The sequence below is a fragment of the Orussus abietinus genome, unplaced genomic scaffold (assembly GCF_000612105.2).
Source record: "Orussus abietinus isolate OABI.00-Male unplaced genomic scaffold, Oabi_2.0 scaffold214, whole genome shotgun sequence".
Classification (NCBI taxonomy): Eukaryota; Metazoa; Arthropoda; class Insecta; order Hymenoptera; family Orussidae; genus Orussus; species Orussus abietinus.
The window spans coordinates 93,692-118,051 of NW_019394397.1; the positions used below are offsets into that span (position 1 = coordinate 93,692).

The following is a 24,360-nucleotide window of genomic DNA, read 5'->3' on the forward strand; positions in this document are numbered from 1 at the left end:
TCTAACGACTATCTAGGACCAACGTTGCCATCTGTGACGTTTGGTTGCAACTAAAGTTCTCTTCATCATTTTCTAGAAGATGTAATGGAGGGAACATTACATCTTCGTTTTCATCATCATCCGATTCGAATAGCTTCAAAATCGCACATTGTCCCGCTAAATCGGCCATCTTGTACTTTCTTGGGCTTTTTGGCGTTCGGGACGTCGACGAAAGTGTATTTACCCTTCTGCACCTTTGAAGAAAAGTGTAGTACCCTTGTTACCCTCGAAGGTAGAAAATGCAGACACCGCGACCAAACCTAGTGCAAGATGTTATAAAAGCGTAGGCCGTGAATTCGGCGGCAAATTTGAAAAGACCAACCAACAGGAAAATACAAAGTTTGTCCAAGATCTCACCGTAATATAAATAGAAATACTAATAAATAGAAATACGTATTTTCTTCGTGTATAGAACGATTCAGCGTTTTAATTTTGCACGTAATCGTTGAAAAATTGAGCGATCATCATTTGGTACAAATTATGTATTACTGCATCATATATTATCCCTATCATCATCATTTGCTAGATGTAATGGAGGAAGCATTACATCTTCGTTTTCATCATCATCCGATTCGAATAGCTTGAAAATCGCACATTGTCCCGCTAAATCGGCCATCTTGTATTTTCTTGAGCTTTCTGACGTTCGGGACGTCGACGAAAGTTTATCTATCCTTCTGCACCTTTGAAGAAAAGTGTAGTACCTTCATTACCCTCGAGGATAGAAAGTACAGACACCGCGAACGAACCTAGTGCAAGATGTTATAAAAACGTAGGCCGAGAATTCGGCGGCAAATATGAAGATTGAAAAGACCAACAAACAGGAAAATACAAAGTGTGTCCCAAGATCTCAACGTAATATAAAAAGAAATAATGATTAATACATTTTCTTCGTGTATAGAACGATTTAGCGTTTTAATTTTGTACGTAATCGTTGAAAAATTGTACAATCATTATTTAGTACAAATGATGTATTACTTCATCATTTGCTAGAAGATGTAATGGAGAGAGCATTACATCTTCGTTTTCATCATCATCCGATTCGAATAGCTTCAAAATCGCATACTGCCGCGCTAAATCGGCCATCTTGTATTAGGTGGACCAGAAAGTAATGTCGTGTTCTTACATTAAATTCAATGCGCAGAAACGACATTACTTTCCGGTCCACCTAATACTTTCTTGAGCTTCTTGGCGTTCGGGACGTCGACGAAAGTGTATTTACCCTTCTGCACCTTTGAAGAAAAGTGTAGTGCCCTCGTTACCCTCGAGGGTAGAAAGTGCAGACTTTGGCACTGGTGTGTGGGGTGATGGTAGTGTGCCCAGTTTGTTGTGTTTCGTCCCCGGTCTGCTTGTGTGGACTCGTCGGTAAGGCTATCAGACAGACCCTGCCTTAGACACCGAAAAATCTCTCCTGAGCGGGATTTGAACCCGAGAGGCTACATGGTATGAGCGGTGAGCGTAACCGCTGGGCTGTCGAAGGCCCGTGTCGAAGGAAGAACTTCTAATATATATATGCTAAGACCGCCACAAGACAACGCGAACGAACCTAGTGCCGAAGCGGCTGGGTCACTGGGTACATCGAACATATCCGCGGTGCCCCATGAAGGCGGCCTTTGTGTCGGGCGGAAGCATGGTTCGTCTCTGAGACTGACTCTAGAGTCCTCGGTCTGCGTCCATCTCGGCCCGGACCGGACCCCGCGAGGTCGTCGCTTCGCGGAGTTTAGGGGACGCCATTCCGCACCGCTCCGCACCGCTCCTCAACCATTCCGCACCACTCCGCACCACTCCGGCCCGCTTACCGTATCTAACGCGGGAACCGGGGCTCGATCGTGTGGAAATCTTACACTGTCATCGGCGACCGACCGAGCCCTTCTCGGGCCCTCCTCGAGGACGAGTCTGGACTCTGGGCTCTTCATTCTGGAATCCAGGTTGGCCGGGACCCTCCTAGACGGATTACGTTAGAACGCCGATTATCTGAAATGATTGGGAGAGAAATGGTGCCGATAATCGAATTTTCGGACGGTCCATCGAAGGGAAGAAACATACTGCCGTATCTGATGCAGGAGGAGGAAGGTGGATTGCTATAAATGATGACACCTGGAAAAATGGGCTTTCAACGGAGGTTGCAGTTGTAATGTATGATTTGTATGTAAATGTTATGTTATTTGTTAGTTTTAAGTTACATAACTGTTTGGTTATTATATTGTAACAAACGTTATTTGTTAGTTTTAAGTTACGTAACTGGTAGGTTATTACATTGCAACAAACGTTATGTTATTCGTTAGTTTTAAATCACGTCACTGTTAGGTTATTACATTGTAACAAACGTAATGTTATTTGTTAGTTTTAAGTTACGTAACTGTGAGGTTATTACATTCCAAAAAACGTAATGTTATTTGTTAGTTTTAAGTTACGTAACTGTTAGGTTGTAACAAACGTTACGTTATTTATTAGTTTTAAGTTACATAACTGATAGGTTATTACATTGCAACAAACGTTATGTTATTCATTAGTCTTAAGTTACGCAACTGTTAGGTTATTACATTGCAACAAACGTTATGTTATTTGTTAGTTTTAAGTTACGTAACTGTTAGGTTATTATATTGTATCAAACGTTACGTTATTCGTTCGTTTTAAGTTACGTAACAGTTAGGTTGTAACAAACGTTATTTGTTAGTTTCAAGTTACGCAACTGTTACGTTATTATATCGTAGCAAACGTTACGTTATTTATTAGTTTTAAGTTACATAACTGTTAGGTTATTACATTGCAACAAACGTTATGTTTTTTGTAATTTTTAAGTTACATAAGTGTTAGGTTTGGGGTTCAGTGGGTAGACCGTGGACTTGTCCATGCGTGTGAGGGTAGGTGGGTCCTAATTGAAGAGTTTTTTGTTAGTTTTAAGTTATATAAGTGTTAGGTTTGGGGTTCAATGTGTAGACCGTGGACTTGTCCATGCGTGTGAGGGTATGTTTGTCCTAACTGAAGAGTTTTTGGTTAGTTTTAAGTTACATAAGTGTTAGGTTTGGGGTTCAGTGGGTAGACCGTGGACTTGTCCATGCGTGTGAGGGTAGGTGGGTCTTAACTGAAGAATTTTTTTGTTAGTTTTAAGTTACATAAGTGTTAGGTTTGGGATTCAGTGGGTAGACCGTGGACTTGTCCATGCGTGTGTGGGTAGTTGGGTCCTAATTGAAGAGTTTTTGGTTAGTTTTAAGTTACATAAGTGTTAGTTTTGGGGTTCAGTGGGTAGACCATGGACTTGTCCATGCGTGCGAGGGTAGATGGGTCCTAATTGAAAAGTAGAAAAGAAGCGAGACTTTGGCGGAAGCAGGAGGAAATAGAACGGTCGATCCGGGGTCCCCTGTCGATCTCGGGGTTTCGATCGAACCGGGACCCAGGAAGTCCAGCTCCTCGGAGCCGGTCGAGCGGAAAACTCATGGTCACTCGGTAGCACGGGGTATACCCAAGCGCGATGTCAGTGACCGCCTAAAAACGGCCATTTAATCTCTACCTGGTGCTCCACCTTTTTTATCGGGCCTGCCATTCTTTTTCGAGTTTTATCGCCGATTAGAGTTTGACGTTCGACGTTCTTCGCGCTCCAGATACTCCGATGGCACTCCGGGTGCATCCCGGAACTTTCTTCCCGGCTAAGCGATTCGACTACTCGTAAAGGTCCGGCTTTCGTAGGAACGGTAGCTCGGAGATAAATAAAACTAGGCCACGTGATTCTACACGGGGATGGGCGGATTTTCTTTTTAGGTCTTTCGGATGCGTTTTCTCCTTCCGAGAAGAAATTAAGCAGATCCGCGATCTTGCGACATCTCGAGGATTCCAAGAGGCGGTGACTGTTCAGTGTCTCGGTTAAGATAAGGCCATGGTAATTGTTTCAATTATTTGGATTATCCCGAGAAGAGATGATACCCTGGCCCTACCTGGAAAGCCAAGTCACTAGAACTGATGCGCGTCCAGGGAAGAAAAATATTTCTCACTAAAATCCCACGACTGCAGAGAAGATGTTTAAGGTGAAGTGAAACCCCCTTCAAATCAGTCGATTTGAAGACACACTTTTTTTTTTATGGATATTGGACCAAACTGTCCGATACTTTGGCACATCACACCTGATCATCTAAGAATTGTCCTGACACATTCAAAATTTGGATTCTTTTAAAAAATTCTTTACCTCAGCCCAGACCAGAACCAAAATGGCGTCGAGCTCTCATATTTCGATCAATATACAATTATCGAAGGGTCCGATATGAGAAACGAAAGGATCAGGACAATTTTACGACAATTTAGCACACTCCGGTAATCGGTAAACTCGCATTTGAACGGGATAAAGGAAAAAAAAGTGTTGTATGCGCTTCTATGCTAAAACGATGGGAATACGAGGTCTCGGAGTGAAAATTTAATTGACCTGGAAATCACAGATGGCGCAGGGGGTCCCTCTGCAGTCCATTAGGGCCCCAGAAAGGATGAATCCAGAGGATTTCTGGAGTGTTGCTTCGATTTCATGGTATTTATTGTACGAAAACGACAGGTGGAGTATGCCATTTGGTACAATACCCAATATAATTCGATACAGCTGTCAATATTAAAACGAACGTCGGCAACGTGGGCATTTAGATAAATCTTCTTTATCGACGTCGATCAAGTTCCTCGACGTGTTTCACTTCACCTTAAGGGGGTGAAACCACCGTCCAAATTAAGGCATGTCAAGGGGCGATTTGGCAGTTTCACCCACGAGAACATAATATTTTTTAACCAATCCACCTGGGAAAGCTTTCTCATAACGAGAAATGAAAAATATAATTTTCTCAATTAAAAAAAAAAAATTAATGGGTGAATCACCCCTAAATATGATTACGTTTATGCAAAAAATGGTCAAATTCAAGTATAAACATCTGAAAGAAATATATGTAGCGTATGAACACGAAGCAAATACGCCGTGTCTTTGGATTTTTTCGAGAAAAAATATTGGCCAGGGCAACTACCCTCGAACGCTCACCCCTGTGAGGGGTAGCTAACCCTTTAATTATTTTTAATTGAGAAGATTATATTTTTCCTTTCTCGTTCTGAGAAAGCTTTTCCAGGTGAATTGGTTAAAAAATATTATGCTCTTGTGGGTGAAACTGCCAAATCGCCCCTTGATATGCCTTACTTTGAATGGTGGTTTCACCCCCTTAAAGGGTTTAAGGGCAGATAAAAAAAAAATACTTGTCGCTTAGTTTTTAGTCTACTATAACATATTATAAAAGAAATCAAATCGGAGAGATCGATCTGGGATACCTTCCTTGTTAGTTTTGCCTAGGCTTTGAAGAAGAAAATCAATATTTCAAAGACGTCCGCTCTTGTGAAAAATAAAAGGAGCAACATTAAAATAAAACAAAGAAAGAGGGAACTGTCCGATCTTTGCGAAACTTCTCATCGAGGTCTCCTTTGTCCTCTCAACCTGTTGAATCATTTCCCTCTCTTAGTTTTCCCTAGGCTTTGAAGGAGAAAATCAACCTTTTGAAGAGGTCCTCCTTGGTGAAAAATAAAAGGAGCAACATTAAAATAAAACAAAGAAAGAGGGAAGTGTCCGGTCTTTGCGAGTCTTCTCATCGAGGTCTCCCTCGTCCTCTTAACCCGCTGAATCTTTTCCCTCTCTTAATTTTCCCTAGGCTTTGAAGGAGAAAATAAATCTTCCAAAGAGGTCTGCTCTGGTGAAAAATAAAAGGAGCAACATTAAAATAAAATAAAGAAAGAGGGAAGTGTCCGGTCTTTGCGAGTCTTCTCATCGAGGTCTCCTTTGTCCTCTCAACCTGTTGAATCTTTTCCCTCTCTTAGTTTTCCCTAGGCTTTGAAAGAGAAAATAAATCTTCCAAAGAGGTCCGCTCTCGTGAAAAATAAAAGGAGCAACATTAAAATAAAACAAAGAAAGAGGGAAATGTCCGGTCTTTGCGAGACTTCTCATGGAGATCTCCCTCGTCTTCTCTCAACCTGTTGAACCTTTTCCCTCTCTTTTCCGGCCCGACAAATCCCGATCTCGTTCACGGCTCATAAAATCCTCCCCCAGGTTGGCCAAGGAGAGGTTTTCCTTTCCATTCGCGAAGGAGATCCCGAAGTCCCTTAATATCCCGCGGGCACGTACGCCGAGTCTCCCTTAACTGCAGGAAGCCTCACGGCAAAACACATGAGTGTTACAGGGTGACTCGAGACAACCCCAAGTAATAATTCCTCCCCGAATTAGCGCCATAAGTTTGCCGCCCTGACAGTACCCCGGGACAATATTAATCTACTTTGAATTTATACCGTGCGGTCTTCCACCACCCGAGCCACCTCTCCCCCAGTGCTTTTTGATTTTCGCCGCCGGGAAAAAAAAAGAAAACCACCCTACGTCCTTCCTAATGGAGTAATTGATTATTCCGCTAATCGTCGAATAACTCATTCGGTTATTTTGATAGACTGTTCTTCTTTACACCTATCTGCCTTTGTCAGGTTCCGCGTCTCAAAAGAGGTACTCTTAAGGGGATGTGAAAGTGGCATCCGAAAGCTCAATCGTTCATAAAACTTTTCATAGAACTGGGTGTCTCAAATCGTTTCATACTTTAAATCGTGAATATGGAGACCCTAAGGTAGGTCTTGAAACTCGCGAAATTTCATTTTTTATATACTATTTTTAAAATACCTGTAAACAAATTTGAAAAGAATTGAAATTCCATGAGTTTCAGGACCTTCCTTATAGTCTCCCTATTCACGTTGTAACGTTTCAAACTGTTCGGTAAACCGAGTTGGGAGAAAAGTATTATAAACAAAACCTTTTCCACGTCACTTTCACACCATCTTAAGGGGATGTGAAAGTGGCATCCGGAAGCTCAATCGTTCATAAAACTTTTCATAGAACTGGATGCCTCAAATCGTTTCATACTTTGAAACATGAATTAGGAGATCCTAAGGTAGGCCCTGAAACTCGCGAAATTTCAGTTTTTAGAAATTATTTAAAAAATACCTATACACAAATTTCAAAAGAATTGAAATTTCATGAGTTTCAGGACCTTCCTTATAGTCTCCCTATTCACGTTGTAACGTTTCAAACTGTTCGGTAAACCGAGTTGGGAGAAAAGTATTATAAACAAAACCTCTTCCACGTCACTTTCACACCACCTTAAGGGGATGTGAATGTGGCATCCGGAAGCTCAATCGTTCATAAAACTTTTCATAGAACTGGGTGCCTCAAATCGTTTCATACTTTGAAACGTGAATTAGGAGATCCTAAGGTAGGCCCTGAAACTCGCGAAATTTCAGTTTTTAGAAATTATTTTAAAAATACCTATACACAAATTTCAAAAGAATTGAAATTTCATGAGTTTCAGGACCTTCCATATAGTCTCCCTATTCACGTTGTAACGTTTCAAACTATTCGGTAAACCGAGTTGGGAGAAAAGTTTTTTAAACAAAACCTTTTCGACGCCACTTTCACATCACCTTAATCTCCTTGTAGAAGGAAAACTACCCTACTTTATCTTTAATCAGGTTTTTTCTCGTGTACCGATCGGTCCAATTATTTTCTCGATTATTTAGGTTTGCTTGCATTTTTATGCGGCCTTTCGTCCGGAAAGTATCTTTTTAGGTTTTCCCGGGAAAACAAAAGGATTACCGCCCGTGTTGTTTAACCCCTTGCCCTACGATTTAAATGCCAATAGCCCGTGCCATAAACAAGAAAAATGTCGGTCATACATCGGGCCATTTCACGGTTTGGCAGAACGTTCGAAGTCTCACACGTCTGTCACACGTTTTGCTTACGTTTGGCCCGATTGACGTACCACGTCTCTCACACGTTTTGTTCACGTTTGGCCCAATTGATATACAACGTCTCTCAAACGATATTGTAGATGAAGAGGTTAAATTTCAATAGCATGTGCCATGAACAACAAATATGTCAATCATACATCGGGCCATATCACGGTTTGGCTGAACGTTCAAGTCTCACACGTCTTTCATACGTTTTGTTTACGTTGGCCCGATTGACAAACCACGCCTCTCACACGTTTTTATCACGTTTGGCCCGATTGATATACCACGTTCCTCACACGATATTGTATGTGAAGAGCTTAATATCTACCTCGGTATTTGATGGATTGCCAAATCGTTTATCTAATTATTTAGTTATCAATGCTTATTTCTCGGTCAAATTCGTAGAAAAGAAAGGAGTAAGGGGTATGAGATCAATTGGTAGGGAAAGAAAAAGTGCGTGGAAAGTTCTATTTGAAATGGACATCGTCTTTTCTTCCCTCGTGGGTGAAAATGTAGTCGCCGTTTAACTGCCGATTTTTCAGCCGGAACATTGCCTAGGGAATTCCGGGCGGCCTTAAGTTATTCTCAAGCTGTCTGGGGTTATTTATCCCCTTCGGCTTGGGGGTGAGTCTCCTCGACCGCGTCTTAATACCGCGAGCCGCAGACTTAATAAAGCCGCATACTCCTCGGCATCCCATGGAAGCCCATTTGGATCTTCGAGATGAACTCTCCGCAGTGTCTTTGGGACACGAATGCCGTAACTCTTAATCTCCGCGGAGAAACAAATAAACCAAATTAACACATTCGCGACTGGCAAACTTTTTCCGTTTAAAATACTGAGTGCCGACGAAAATAATGAAATTCTGAAACTGGTTGCCGCAAACTCGTATCGTGTATCGTTATGGACGTGATTCACGTCAGCGGCAATCAGGAATAGAATTTAAAATGACGTGAATTCACGTCAGCGGCAATCAGGAATAGAATTTAAAATGACGTGAATTCACGTCAGCAGCAACCAGGAATAGAATTCAAAATGACGTGAATTCACGTCAGCGGCAACCAGGAATAGAATTTAAAATGACGTGAATTCACGTCAGCGGCAATCAGGAATAGAATTTAAAATGACGTGAATTCACGTCAGCAGCAACCAGGAATAGAATTCAAAATGACGTGAATTCACGTCAGCGGCAACCAGGAATAGAATTTAAAATGACGTGAATTCACGTCAGCGGCAACCAGGAATAGAATTCAAAATGACGTGAATTCACGTCAACGGCAACCAGGAATAGAATTTAAAATTCCTGATTGCCGCTGACGTGAATTCACGTCAGCGGCAATCAGGAATAGAATTCAAAATGACGTGAATTCACGTCAGCGGTCGCGAATTTGTTAAGGTGATATGAAAGTGGCGGGAAAGAGGTCTCGCGTGTGAAACTTTTCTCCGAAGTCAGGGTATCGAACCCTTTCAAACTTAACATGACTATGGAAGCCATAAAGAAGTTACTGACGCCCATAAAATTTCTATTTTTTATAATATTTGTTAATAGATGTTTTCACAAATTTGTATGCACATTGAAATTTCATGAGCTTCAGGACGTACCTTAAGGCTTCCACGTTCACGTTGTAAAGTTTGAAACGATTTGGTACACCTCGTTCGGAGAAAAGTTTCATGAACGATTAAACTTTCGGATGACACTTTCACATCCCCTGAACACTTCTGTACGTACAAGTGAAAGTGGTTAAATTGAATAAAAAACGCAATTGATTCCACGTTTCATTCCTCTGCTGATCTTCCGAGCCATATGTATTTATGGACTATTCATGTTGATCTGAATTTCGAGGACTATGTCTCGAACCAAAGAGCATCGTCAATGCCGATTATGATTAAGGCGATATGAAAGTGTCAGCTTATATATTTGTGTATATATATATAAAGTATTTTCCGAGTTGGGAGTACCGATTCGTTTCAAATTTTACCATGTGAATATAAAGGCCCTAAAGTAGGTCCTGAAACTCGTGAAATTTCATTTTTCATCAAAAATTTATTTATTTATCACGGACTAGAACTAATATGGCGTGGTCCGGGCACGTTTTCGATGTTTTACGCTTCTTGGAGAGTTAGAATCGAAAATGAAGAGTTTCAGGACCTAGTTCGAACAATTTAGAATACCGTAGAAATGGAATATTACAGAGTCAGATGAGAAAATATGGAAAATACTTTAACCAGCGATTGCAAGAGAATGCTGGCTTATCGCGGGGCTAGCGTGGGTTTTTAGAGGAAAAATTTAGTTGCAGCTAAACGTCACAGATGGCGCAGTTGGCCCTAAACAGTCGTTAGAATAATGAATTCCCGGGATTTCGACAGTTTTACATCCATCTCTTCATCATCGACTTTCCCGAAATGACATACAGAACGCTCCATTTCGTATAATTTTCGACATAGACTGCAAAAGACTTCAACATGAATATAAATGTCGGTAACGGGACGCGCCAGCTTATATTCCCACTCGAGTATTCAAAATGCCGTTCCCACCAAAAAGAGTACAAATGAATTATAATTTATCAACCTCGATGAAATATCTCGGCGCCTTTCGTATCATCTTAATAATCGGAAAAGCGTCCTCAATGATGATCTAAAAGAATACAATAAGAAATTCTTGCAGAAACATCCTTTACGCAGAATTCGCAGTCGGAGAGGTCACCCGGAGGAGCAAAATAAGCCGCGAAAGATGCACCCCAGGAGATAACTGGCGGACAGCTTGGGAACGAGCCGAAGGTGGCGCGTCTACGCCGCGTTACGTGCGTGGCATGCGGCACTGTATATACGCGAAACCGGCGAAAAAATTTATGTTAAGGCGAAGACGCGGCACGGCTCCACTGCCGGGGATTAAGACATTCTCGAACTAATAATTTTCAAGCTCGCCTTGAGATGTTTTGTCCGAGAGAGGAACGCTTTTCCCGCGCGGCCCGGGGCCGGGTCGATCAGCTGATCGGCCGGGCGGCGGCCATTTTGGTCCCCTCATGGTTGGCCGAAGCGCCGCGGGCGTCGCGACCGTCGCGACCGCCTAGCGTCCCCTGGAATTCGGGGATTTCCGTCGGCGCGAGGGAATTTTCTTTGGACAATTGGTCTCAGGTCGGGAGAACGTAGTGCCCGAAGGTACACGGTTCGAACCTCGACTCTACAATTATGAGCCATACCACGTCGGGGCCCGGCTCATAACGAACTCACTATATTGCCCAGCATTTCAAAACGGGCCGCGCCGCAGCGCTATCCGCCGCGCTCCCTTCGGGTTTAGACCCCTTTTACACTTCGCCTCCGAGTATCCACGAGTACCGAAGACGAGTACTCCTCTCCTTTAGAGATGCTCTTGAAAGCCTCGACTCGCTTTGCCTTGCCGCTTTCGCGGAACTTAAAGACTGGCCGGCCTCTCGATCGGACTTGGAGGTGTTCAAAATCTGCTGAAAGTAGGCCCTAGAGTTTACAAGTCTTTTTTACCAGTTGCTCAATCGTATTTTTGACTAAGGTGAAGGGTAGAAAGTCGGGGAACTTGACCGACGTCGGTAGAAAAGATTTTTCTAAATACCTACGTTGCCGACGTTCGTTTCTATATTGACAGCTGGGTCGAATTGTATTGGGTATTGTACTAAATGGCATACTCCACCTGTCGTTTTCGTAGAATAAATATCAAGAAATTGATGTAAAACTCCAGAAATCCCCTGGATTCATGGTTTCTGAGGCCCTAATTGACTGCAAAGGGACCCCCTGCTCTATTTGTGATTTCCATGACAACTAAATGTTCACTCCTAGACCTAGTATTCCCATCGTTTTGGTATGAAAGCGCATAGAACACGTTTTTTGCCTTTATCCCGTTCAAAGGCGAGTTTCTCGATTACCAAAGTGTTCTAAACTGTCGTACAAGTGTCCTGACACTTTCATTTCTCATATTGAAGCCTTCAATAATTGTATATCGATCGACATATGAGAGGTCGACGCCATTTTGGTTCTGATCTGGGCTACGTTAAAAAATGTTTAAAAATCCAAAATGTCAGGATAATTCTTAAATACTCACGAGTGATGTGTCAACATTTCAGACGGTTCGATCTAATACCCTTAAAAAAAAGTCTCATTCGAATCTGTTGATTTGATGAGCGTTCCTCTTCACCTTAATTACTTTCCTGCATACGCAATTCCGTAACTATACTGTTCTAACATGTATAAATGAAAATCCCTGGCAATAAATGAAAATTGGAACCCCGCAAGGCGTCGTGGCTGTCTAATTAGTCAGAGCCGACTGTTTAGACGTCCTCGGGAAAAAGACACGCGGTTCCGCGTTTAAGGTGAAGTGAAACAGGTGAACTTGATTGACGTCGGTAAAGAAGATTTTTCTAAATACCTCCATTGCCAACGTTGGTTTTTATATTGACAGCTGTGTCGAATTGTATTGGGTATTGTACTAAATGCCATACTCCACTTATCGTTTACATACAATAATTATAAAGAAATCGAAGTAAGACTGCAGAAATCCTCTGGATTCATGCTTTCTGGGGCCCTAATTGACTGCAGAGGGACCCCCTGCGTCATCTGTGATTTCCATGTCAACTAAATCATCACTCCTGGACCTCGTATTCCCATCGTTTTAGCGTCAAAGAGCATAAGACACTTTTTTTGCCTTTATCACGGTCGAATACGAGTTTCTCGATTACCAAAGTGTTCTAAACTGTCGTATAAGTGTCCTGACACTTTCGTTTCTCATATTAGGGCCTTCTATAATTCGATATCGATCGACATATGAGAGCTCGACGCCATGTTGGTTCTAATCTGGGCTAAGTTAAGAAATTCTGTTTAAAAATCCAAATTTTGAAAATGTAAGGGTAATTCCAAGATGCTGAAGAGTGATGTGTAAACATTTTAGACGGTTCGATCCAATACCCTTAAAAAATAGTGTCTTAATCGATAGTGCCGCATACGCAATTCCATAACCATACGACGCTAACGCGTATAAATAAAAATCCCTGGCAATAAATGAAAATCGGAACCCCCCAAGGCGTCGTGGCTGTCTAATTAGTCAGAGCCGACTATTTAGACGTCCTCGGGCAAAAGACGCGCGGTTCCGCGTTTAAAGGCTCCGGGACTTGTCTCTGTAAAATAAATGACGCCAGGCAAGACGTCGAGTGCGGCTGTATGGAGGAAAGACTCGCAGTTGCTCGGCCAACCAGATGTGCCCGACGGCAGAACACGTGTGACCATTGGGTGACACTTGCTATATTTAGGCCTATGGGAAAAAGGGTTTCGTCCCGCTGTAATTGCACCTACTCCCCTCGCGATGCTTCTTTCGCGTTACTTCGGTGTAAGGTCTCCAGCCACCTGATGGCTCCAAGTAAAAACCGAGAATCGTCCGCAGCGATTCCAGCTCAGGTAGCTCGATCATCTCCTAACTGAGTCGTTACTCTCTGATTTATCTACCTTCCTCTCATCCGGGGTCGATCTTCGACATGCCCGATTTTCTTTCATTTTTTCAGTCCTTGATTCTTTCATCGCTTTTTTGCACGAGTCCTTGTACATTGTTTTGTTAAGGGGCTGTGGAAGTGGCATCCGTGGAGCCAATCGTTCATGAAACTTTTCCCCGAATCGTTTCGAACTTTGTAATGTGGACGTCGAGACCTAAGGAAGGTCCTGACCCTCATGAACATCACCTTAAGATGAAGTGAAACATTGATGATTGATTCTTTCATCGCTTCTTTTTTTTTGTGCGAGTCCTTGTACATTGCTTTGTTAAGGGGCTGTGAAAGTGGCATCCGTGGAGCCAATCGTTCATGAAACTTTTTCCCGAATCGTTTCGAACTTTGTAATGTGGACGTCGAGACCTAAGGAAGGTCCTGACCCTCATGAACATCACCTTAAGGTGAAGTGAAACGCGTTCAGGAACTCGATCGTCATCGGTAAACAAATTTTTCTAAATAGCTACATTACCAACGTTCATTTTGATATGAGTCATTACTCTCTGACTTATCTACCTTCCTCTCATCCGGGGTCAATCTTCGAGATGCCCGATTTTCTTTCATTTTTTTTATTCACCATGCTTCGTGGCAAAGCCAGCTTGGAGGAAGGCCCCGATCGAATTTCCTGGAAACATTTATTAATTCTTTCATCGCTTTTTTTGCGCGAGTCCTTGTACATTGGTTTGTTAAGGGGCTGTGAAAGTGGCATCTGAGGAGCCAATCGTTCATCAAACTTCTCCTCGAACTGGGTGTACCGAATCGTTTCGAACTGTGTAATGTAGACGTCGAGACTCTAAGGAAGGTCCTGACCCTCATGAACATCACCTTAAGGTGAAGTGAAACGCGTTCAGGAACTCGATCGTCATCGGTAAACAAATTTTTCTAAATAGCTACATTACCAACGTTCATTTTGATATGAGTCATTACTCTCTGACTTATCTACCTTCCTCTCATCCGGGGTCAATCTTCGAGATGCCCGATTTTCTTTCATTTTTTCAGTCGCCACATTTCGTGGCAAAGCCAGCTCGGTAGAATGTCCCGATCGAATTTCTTGGAAACTGATTGATTCTTTCATCGTTTTTTTTTTTTTGCACGAGTCCTTGTACATTGCTTTGTTAAGGGGATGTGAAAGTGGCATCTGAAGAACCAATGTTCATGAAACTTTTCTCCGAACAGGGTGTATCGAATCGGCTCGAACTCTGTAATATGAACATCGAGACTGTAAGTCCCTCGTGAACATCACCTTAAGGTGAAGTGAAACGCGTATAGGAACTTGAACGACATCGCGAAACAAATTTTTTCGAAATAGCTACGTTACCAACGTTCATGTTTATGTTGAGTCGTTACTCTGATTTATCTACCTTCCTCTCATCCGGGGTCAATCTTCGAGATGCCCAATTTTCTTATCAAATAAATTGTTATAAAATTTAAATTTCATGATGGTCGGGACAATTGTACGACAATTTAGAACACTCTGGTAATCGATCAACGCGCATTTGAACGGGATAAAGGCAAAAAAAGTGTTTTATGCGCTTCTATGCCAAAACGATGGGAATACGAGATCTCGGAGTGAAACTTTAATTGACCTGGAAATCACAGATGGCGCAGGGGGTCCCTCTGCAGTCAATTAGGCCCCCAGAAAGCATGAATCCAGAGGATTTCTTGAATTTTACTTCGATTTCTTTATAATAATTGTTCCAAAACGACAGGTGAAGTATGCCATTTAGTTATAGTACTCAATATAATTCGTCACAGCTGTCAATATAAAAACCAACGCCGGCAACGAGGGTATTTTAAAAAATCTTTTTTACCGACGTCGATAAAGTTCGTCGACTTGTTTTCACTTTAAACATTAAACGTGGGACGAAGATTTAGAGATAATTAGAATATCATCGTTTCATCCTCTAAAGAAGAAAAAAATCACATAAAGTTCTTCAGCAAGACCCAAGAAATAACATTCAACGATCGTTAAGGACAACACCTCGAGTTTCGGACGTCTGTCACCCGGTAGACCAAATATTCTCCCTTTCCCTCGACTTGGGCCATTTTTTGAAAGGGTTTTTTTCCTCCACAATGACCCTTTACTCGGATGCTGCGTTACCCCTTTTCTTTTTTTCGAATCTCTCAGCAACTACAGAGATGCTTTTTGTACGGCAGAGACCCTTTTTTGCCTCAATTCAGGGTTCATTAAGAAGAGCGAGTTACTTTGGGCCCGAGATCAGCAGGTCCCAGGAAGTGTCGTTGACCCCTTCAGTGTCAAAACTGTGTACACATGACGTATTGAAAAAGGAAGAAGGAAACGACGGCCCCAATATTGCCCTCCCGATTCTGGCCCTGTTGGAAGCCGCACATTTTGTGCGCAACTTCTAGATTCCTTCTTGTAAAGCCATCTAGTCCAAATTCTCAGAGAAAATGAGTACACCTATAATACGTTTTTTTAATTGATACGTTTACTGCCGTAGTCATTAGTCATTACGATACATTTATATTTATTGGAAACGTATTTACACTTTGCACTCGAGGCCTTTTTCGCTCGGAGGAGCCAGCAACTCGAGACGATTTTCCGCATACTTGGTGAATTTCATCCAGCTAACTTAAAATAATTTCACGTACAAATAAACTTATAAAACTGTTATATTTGATTATTATCACTAGTCTGACTCCTGATGTTCACGTTTAGTCCGAAAGTTTTGTTACGAAACGATCTCGTCGAAGCACAACAAGGGGTTGATTAAGCTACTGTACGTAATTATTTTCGCCGCCATATTTGATTCACATCCAACTACAGAAATTAAAGGGAGACTTAAAGGCATCGCGAAGAGACGTCGAGCGTTCTTTCTTGCCATAAGCTAAGTGCCGATTCTGGCTTTTGTTCATGTACAACCATCGAGTCCAGATTCTCAGAGAAAATGAGTACACCTGTAATACGCTTTCTTTTTATTGACACGTTGACTGCCGTAGTCATTAGTCGTTACGATACGTTTATATTTATTGGAAACGTATTTACACTTTGCACTCGAGGCCTTTTTCGCTCGGACGAGCCACCAACTCGAGACGATTTTCCGCATACTTGGTGAATTTCATCCAGCTAACTTGAAATAATTTCACGTACAAATAAACTTATGAAACTATTATATTTTAATATTATCACTAGTCTGACTCCTGATGTTCGCGTTTAGTCCGAATGTTTTGTCACGAAACGATCTCGTCGAAGCACAACAAAGGGTTGATTAAGCTACTGTACGTAATTATTTTCGCCGCCATATTTGATTCACATCCAACTACCAGGAATTAAGGTGAAGTGAAACATCCTTCAAATCAGTCGATTTGAATACAACACTTTTTTTTAAGGGTATTAGACCAAACTGTCCGAAACTTTGACACATCACTCCTGATCATCTAAGAATTGTCCTGACACATTCAAAATTTGGATTTTTCAAAACAATTTTTTAACTCAGTCATGATCAGAACCAAAATGGCGTCGAGCTCTCATATTTCGATCAATATACAATTATAGAAGGCTCTGATATGAGAATCGAAAGGGTCAGGACAGTTTTACGACAATTTAGAACACTCTGGTAATCGATAAACTCGCATTTGAACGGGATAAAGACAAAAAAAGTGTTGTATGCGCTTCTATGCTAAAACGATGGGAATACGAGGTCTCGGAGTGAAAATTGAATTGACCTGAAAATCACAGATGGCGCAGGGTGTCCCTTTGCAGTCAATTAGGGCCCCAGAAAGCACGAATCCAGAGGATTTCTGGTGTTTTACTTCGATTTCTTTATAATTATTGTACGAAAACGACAGGTGGAGTATACCACTTAATGCATTACCCAACATAATTCGACACAGCTGTCAATATAAGAACGAACATCGGCAACGTAGGTATTTAGAAAAATCTTCTTTATCGACGTCGATCAAGTTCCTCAACGTGTTTCACTTCACCTTAATTTTATAAAATAAACCCATCTTTTTGATCCAGTATCTTAACAGCGACACTTACTCTGTGATTGACGAGTATACTCGTCATCCCTAGATTTCGGCGACACATATAGGTGCTTGCTCGCAAAAGGGGGCGCCACAGCTAACTGGTTAATGAGAATCAAAAGGGATAGGAGCGATAAGTGTCGAAAGCCATCCGACTGGTTTCCTGGGCACCTCGTTAGGGACCTGGGGCGATCGCTCGGGAACCACGTGGGGAGGTTCCTGGGTTATATGGATCACACGTGGGATACGTGGGATATGTGGGATATCTCGGAAGACGCGTGGGAAGACGGTCTTCCCGGCCGTCGACAGCTGTTCACACATGTCCCGTGTAACGCACGTCGCTAAGGCTGCTTCTGCCGATTCCACAAGAAAAACAAACACCGAGACTCCGCAGCCGTTACAACACCCCTCCGAATTATTTCGGTTATCCGAGTCCGCGCGACCACCCTCTATGCAATCCGCCGTGTCCCGTCATCCCCTTGATTTCGAGCTAATTCTTCAAGTCGCGTGGAACATTATTTTCCCCTTGCTTTCTCCTCCGGAGAAATTAAGGTGAAGTGAAATCCCTCGGAAATCAGTCGATTCGAATGAGACACTTTTTTTAAAGGGTATTGGATAGAATCTCTATACACTCCGAGCTAATTCTTCAAGTCGCATGGAACATTATTTTTTCCTTGCTTTCTCCTTTGGAGAAATTATGGCGAAGGGAAACCCCCCTGAAATTAGTTGATTAGAATAAGACACTTTTTTTAAAGGGTATTGGATAGAATCTCTAAGCCATCCGCGGTGTCCCATCATCTCCTTGATTTCGAGCTAATTCTTCAAGTCGCATGGAACATTATTTTCCCATCATTATTTTCTCCTCTAAATTCCAACTTGATAAAACTGTTAATTTCGTCCATACTCTGATTTTTTTATTTACTTCCTCGTTGGCTGGGGACCATACATCATGATTTTTTACCACTGTGTAAAATATGATATATTACCAGCCACCGTATGAAGTATAATATACTTATAGTGGACATTCAAATTAGGATATGAGTATAGAAAACTTACATTATCTATGGTACGCATAATAAAAATTCAGTACATATATCATTATGAAATCATCGTTCTGAAATTAACTTTTCTTTACAAATACGTATGATTATGTATATACCATCTATTATAGATATTTACTATATATATATTACGTACCCTGTCCGGATATCTAGCCTTTCAGTGGATCTACAATAGAGTTCATAGATATCTATTTATACTTTACATATGTTCAATAAACATTTATATACGATTAATTTAGGGATTTTCCGCGGTGCCTGGGAAATACAACGTTACATCTAATTATTTCTTTCCGTGTTTTTATTCGAGAAGGGGAGGAATATCCTCCCGACAAGATTAAAGAGCGCTTCCATAAAGTGTTATAAATGTAATTTTTTGTCCAAATACGTATGAATATCTATGGACCATCTATTGTAGATATCTACGATATAAATATTACATACCCTGTCCGGACATCTAGCGTTTGAGTGGATCTACAATAGAGTTCATAGATATCTATTTACACCTTACATACGTTCAATAAACATTTATATACGATTAATTGACGGATATTCCACATCCCACGGTGCCTGGATTGTGGCTAATCTGCACTATACGGCAATGATTGCAATGACGATCCCTGCACTTCCTAAATAATTGAATGATGCGAACTTTAACTAATTTTTGGAACGTTTATTTTAATTGTAGATCGACACACCTTTGGAGAGCGAAGCGGACATGGAGTCGGATTCGTTGAACAACGATTCCGCGTCTCCGGAAAAAGGTTTCAAAGGTGAGTCCAACGATACTTCCTTTGACTTGAACGATCGCCTAAGTGGAGGCTAGGGAATACTGCGTTTATTAAAAAATGGCAGGCCTAGTGCAATAAACTTCGAGGTGATCTGCATAGGGGAGCTTCGAGCACTGGAGTTTCCAGAAAGCGACGGGCTCGGAATTAACGCTGCATATAAGTTATCTCGGCCGCCCTTTTCCTGCCGGGCTGAAAGCAATCCACTTAAGAGATCCCGGGAAGCATCCGGGATTGGGCAGGGGTGCCATCGGGTTTTGTTCCCGAACAAAAATCTGACAAATATGCCGCGATTTGCCGAGAGGGCCGGGAGGTGGAAGCAGCGCCCCCTCGCGTCGCGAAAGTGGCGCCCTCTTCGAGCGGCGAAGGGTCGAAGAGGAGGCGCAAGAGGCCGACTCCTTAAATTACTTAGCCGGGGAACAAAACGTAACAAATGACGGTGAATCGAGCCACTTTGGGGATATTGTCCCGATATTGATACGTCATATTAGCGGCTTTCACCCGGTACCACTTTGGATTCGATCGGAGAGAAAGAGACATCCACTCTAGGGTGTTCCGTCTCGAGACTTTGGGCATCAAAAGAAACGCGCGGATGTGCACGATCAAGGTGAAGTGAAACCCCCTTCAAATCAGTCGATTCGAATACCACACTTTTTTTTAAGGGTATTAGACCAAACTGCCCGAAACTTTGACACATTACTCCTGATCGTCTAAGAATTGTCTTGACACATTCAAAATTTGGATTTTTGGAAATATTTTTTAACAGCCCGGACCAGAACCGAAATGCCGTCGAGCTCTCATATTTCGATCAATGTAGAATTATCGAAGCCTCCGATATGAGAAACGAAAGGGTCAGGACAATGTTACGACAATTTAGAACACTGGTAATCGATAAACTCGCATTTGAACGGGATAAAGGCAAAAAAAGTGTTGTATGCGCTTCTATGCTAAATCGATGGGAATACGACGTCTCGGAGTGAAAATTTAGTTGACCTGGAAATCACAGATGGCGCAGGGGGTCCCTCTGCAGTCTATTAGGGCCCCAGAAAGCATGAATCCAAAGAATTTCTGGAGTTTTACTTCGATTTCTTGATATTTATTGTACGAAAACAACAGGTGTAGTATGCCATTTAGTACAATATCCAATATAATTCGACACATCTGTCAATATAAAAACGAACGTCGGCAACGGAGGCATTTAAAAAATTCTTTATCGACGTCGGTCAAGTTCCTCGACGTGTTTCACTTCACCTTAAAATTGCCTCGCGTTCGTATGTTATATGTAATCTCTTTTTTGTTAGAACTCAGATTCGACTCACATTTCGATCGATATCCAATTATTGAAGGCTCTAATATGAGAAACAGAAGTGTCAGGACAATTGTACAACAATTTAGAACACTTTGATAATTGATAAAATCGCATATAAACGGATAAAGGCTAAAAAACTGTCTTATGCGCTGCTATGCTAAAACGATGGAGAAACGAGGTCTCGGAGTGAAAATTTAGTTGACCTGGAAATCACAGATGGCGCAGGGTGTCTCTCTGCAGTCAATTAGGGCCCCAGAAAGCATGAATCCAGAGGATTTCTGGAGTTTTACATCGATTTCTTGATATCTATTGTACGAAAACGGCAGGTGGAGTATGCCATTTGGTACAATACCCAATATAATTCGACCCAGCTGTAAATATAAAAACGAACGTCGGCAACGTAGGCATGTAAAAAAATATTTATCGACGTCGATTAAGTTCCTCGACGTGTTTCACTTCACCTTAAGGTTCCAATTCGTCGACAAAGTTAGAAGCGGAGGTAAGTTTAAATTCCACTGCAACCATATAACAGAAATCGACGTCCGTTTGATAAGCGCTTCGCAAATTATTAAGGTGATATGAAAGAGTCAGCCTATACATATCTGAGAAATCAAATCGTTGGGAAAAATATTCCCCGAATGAAGGGCACCGATTCGTTTCCAATTTTACCATGGGAATATGGAGGCCCTAAAGTAGGTCCTGAAACTCACGAAATTTCATTTTTCATAAAAAATTTATTTACTTATCATGGACTGGAACCAACATGACGTGGTCCGGGCACGTTTTCGATGTTTTACGCTTCTTGGGGGCTTAGAATCGAAAATGAAGAGTTTCAGGACCTAGCTCGAACAATTCAGAATACCGTAGAAATGGAATATTATAGAGTCAGACGGTAAGATGTGGTAAATATAAATATAAGTTTTATAAATATTTTGACGCTGTATATATAGAATGACCCTTTCATATCACCTTAAGATCGGAAACACCTGTAGCTCTAGACGCCATCTTGGATTTGCGGGAGAAGGCAAACTTTAGCAGCAACATCGGCGTTGAACTTGAGCTCCTTGCAAGCAATTTTCGAAATTGTAGGATCGAAAGATTTGACATCATACTACTTGCAAACATATTTATCCTTTTCCTCCCACGGATAAAAAACAATGGTTAGGAAAACCATAAGTGCGGTAAAACAAAACTATTGCAAGGCAACATACGGGACAACCTTGGGAGAAGGTGCATTAACCAGCGTAACATAGTAAAAAGAACATTATAATAATTCAATTATTATGATTACGAACGCTGTACTTATGTTTCAGTCAGGATTCTCATACATTTCTACCTGAAGTAGTAAAATATCAGTTGATGCTGAAAAATGTGATCTCTCGACGATCACTACCCTTTTCCCTCTTCGTTGGGAAGGAGTAGAGTCCTTGTAACTTAAACGTAAGGAATAGCGACGGATCTTATATGCAAATGAGCAGTCTGCATCTCCTTCGAGAAGTTTTGCCACCTTGCGGCACTGTCGGAACTAAAGGGGCCAAACCATTGTTTCTGCAATCACATAGACAAGTTTATAATAACCTTGCAACGGGTAAAACCTTCCTATAATATGTGGTTACAGCTCCCAGGTAAACCTTCCATTTTCCTGTGCGCATTTGTAACCTCTTCATGCAGTTAATATTACCATTCCAACTGGTGATCCCTCCTGCACCTTTCAGGTGCAGCGCCATGGATACAGTACCTATTCGCAAGGTTACATTTCCCATTCCATGTGGTAAATTTCCTCATTTACACTGTTTTACGTCCCACAGTATTGTGATGGTCATAGCATATATATATCAGAAGTTCCTACTTCTACACGGGTCTTGGATAGCCCAGCGCTTACGCTCATCGCTCGTACCGCGTAGTCTCTGGGGTTCGAATCCCGCTCAGGAGAGATTTTTCGGTGTTTAAGGCAGGGTCAGCCTGGTAGCCCCACTGACGAGTCCACACAGGCAGACCTGGGACAAAACACGACAATGGGTACACACCAACACGCCTACAAACCCAAAAAGGTCGGAAGTAATGGGAGCAAACCATTGTTTCTGCAATCACATAGACAAGTTTATAATAACCTTGCAACGGGTAAAACCTTCCTATAATATGTGGCTACAGTTCCCATACAAACCTTTCATTTTCCTGTGCGCGTTTGTAACCTCTTCATGTAGTTAATATTACCATTACAAATGGTGATCCCTCCTGCACCATTCAGGTGCAACGACATGGACACAGTACCTATTCGCAAGGTTACATTTCCCATTCCATGTGGTAAATTTCCCCATTTACACTGTTTTACGTCCCACAGTATTGTGACGGTCATAACATATATATATCAGAAGTTCCTACTTCTACACGGGTCTTGGGTAGCCCAGCGGTTACGCTCATCGCTCGTACTGCGTAGTCTCTGGGGTTCGAATCCCGCTCAGGAGAGATTTTTCGGTGTTTAAGGCAGGGTCAGCCTGGTAGCCTTACTGACGAGTCCACACAGGCAGACCTGGGACAAAACACGACAATGGGTACACACCTACACGCCTACAAACCCAAAAAGGTCGGAACTAATGGGAGCAAACCATTGTTTCTGCAATCACATAGACAAGTTTATAATAACCTTGCAATGGGTAAAACCTTCCTATAATATGTGGCTACAGTTCCCAGACAAACCTTCCATTTTCCTGTGCGCGTTTGTAACCTCTCTATGTAGTTAATATTACCATTCCAACTGGTGAACCCTCCTGCACCTTTCAGGTGCAGCGCCATGGATACAGTACCTATTCGCAAGGTTACATTTTGAATTCCATGTGGTAAATTCCACCATTTATATGGTTTTGCTTCCCACAATATTTTAACCATATCCCTATAGTAATTGTAACCCAAATAATTTTTTTCCGTGTACGCGACCGTGGTGGACTTCTGGATTTCCCCGCAACATATAACTCATCCTTGAAGAGAAAGAAATCGAAAGGACCATTCCAGGGAGTCGTTCCCTTCGGAAGCGATCTCTTTATCGATTTCAGAAGGCGATATCCGGTTGAAGTTCGAAAAGGGGAGTGGGAAGGTGGACTCGGGAATCCGAGAGCGGAAGTTGAGACGGGACTCGCAGAGATATATCCACTCCCTCGGGGTGAACAAGAGTGGATATCCTTCTGCTTAAGAAAAGTTTTCGGAGGCGTTATTCCCTCCGAGGCTCTCTTATCCCTCTTTTGCCCACTAGTTTTCGACACCGCTCCCATCGGTCTCTCTCCTCCAAGTTTCGGGGTTATTAATGGCTCGGCGAGCTGAGTTCATTAGGACAAGCCAAAACTACCTTGTGTATGTACACGGCAATTTTCGACGAGCCTTCGCCAACAGGCCACGTCACGCGCAACGCCGCATTATATTTCACCCTAACCTGCTCTACACGGCATAAAAAGAATGGGGAGGATAACCACAATTGTGGTAATCGTAACCCTATTGCAAGGCAACATACGGGACAACCTTGGAATAACGTTACATTAACCAGCATCACATAGTAAAAAGAACATAGGAAGGGTTACGTTACCATTTAGTCAATGTAACTACAAGGAACGAATTATTCCAATATAGTTGTGAATATCCATTTAAATGTTACCATCGATATAAAAAGTCCAATTACCATGATTACGAACGCTATACTTATGTTTGGGTCGATGTTCTCATACAATTCTACCTTAAGGAGTAAGTTTGATGTTCAAACCTGTAGTTTCTGGACGATCACTTTCATTTTCCCTCTTCTTCCATAAGAGGGAAAGTCATTGTATCGGAAATGTAAGGGATAGTAACGGGTCTTAGATGCATCCGAGCAGTCTACGTCGCCTGCGAGAAATATTGCCACCTGGCGGCGCTGTCGAAACTA

At 42.0% G+C, this 24,360-nt stretch overlaps 1 protein-coding gene across 1 annotated transcript in view; it reads left to right on the top strand.

The window, feature by feature from the left end:
- LOC111673928 (ubiquitin carboxyl-terminal hydrolase 48-like) overlaps positions 1–24,360 on the top strand; it is a gene marked incomplete at its 5' end in the record, with an annotated part of 123,594 nt that overhangs the window by 86,332 nt on the left and 12,902 nt on the right. Inside the window, one exon of the mRNA XM_023432151.1 lies at positions 19,045–19,129. Within this exon, the coding sequence (XP_023287919.1) occupies positions 19,045–19,129 (85 nt within the window). The remainder of the gene's footprint in view (positions 1–19,044; positions 19,130–24,360) is intronic.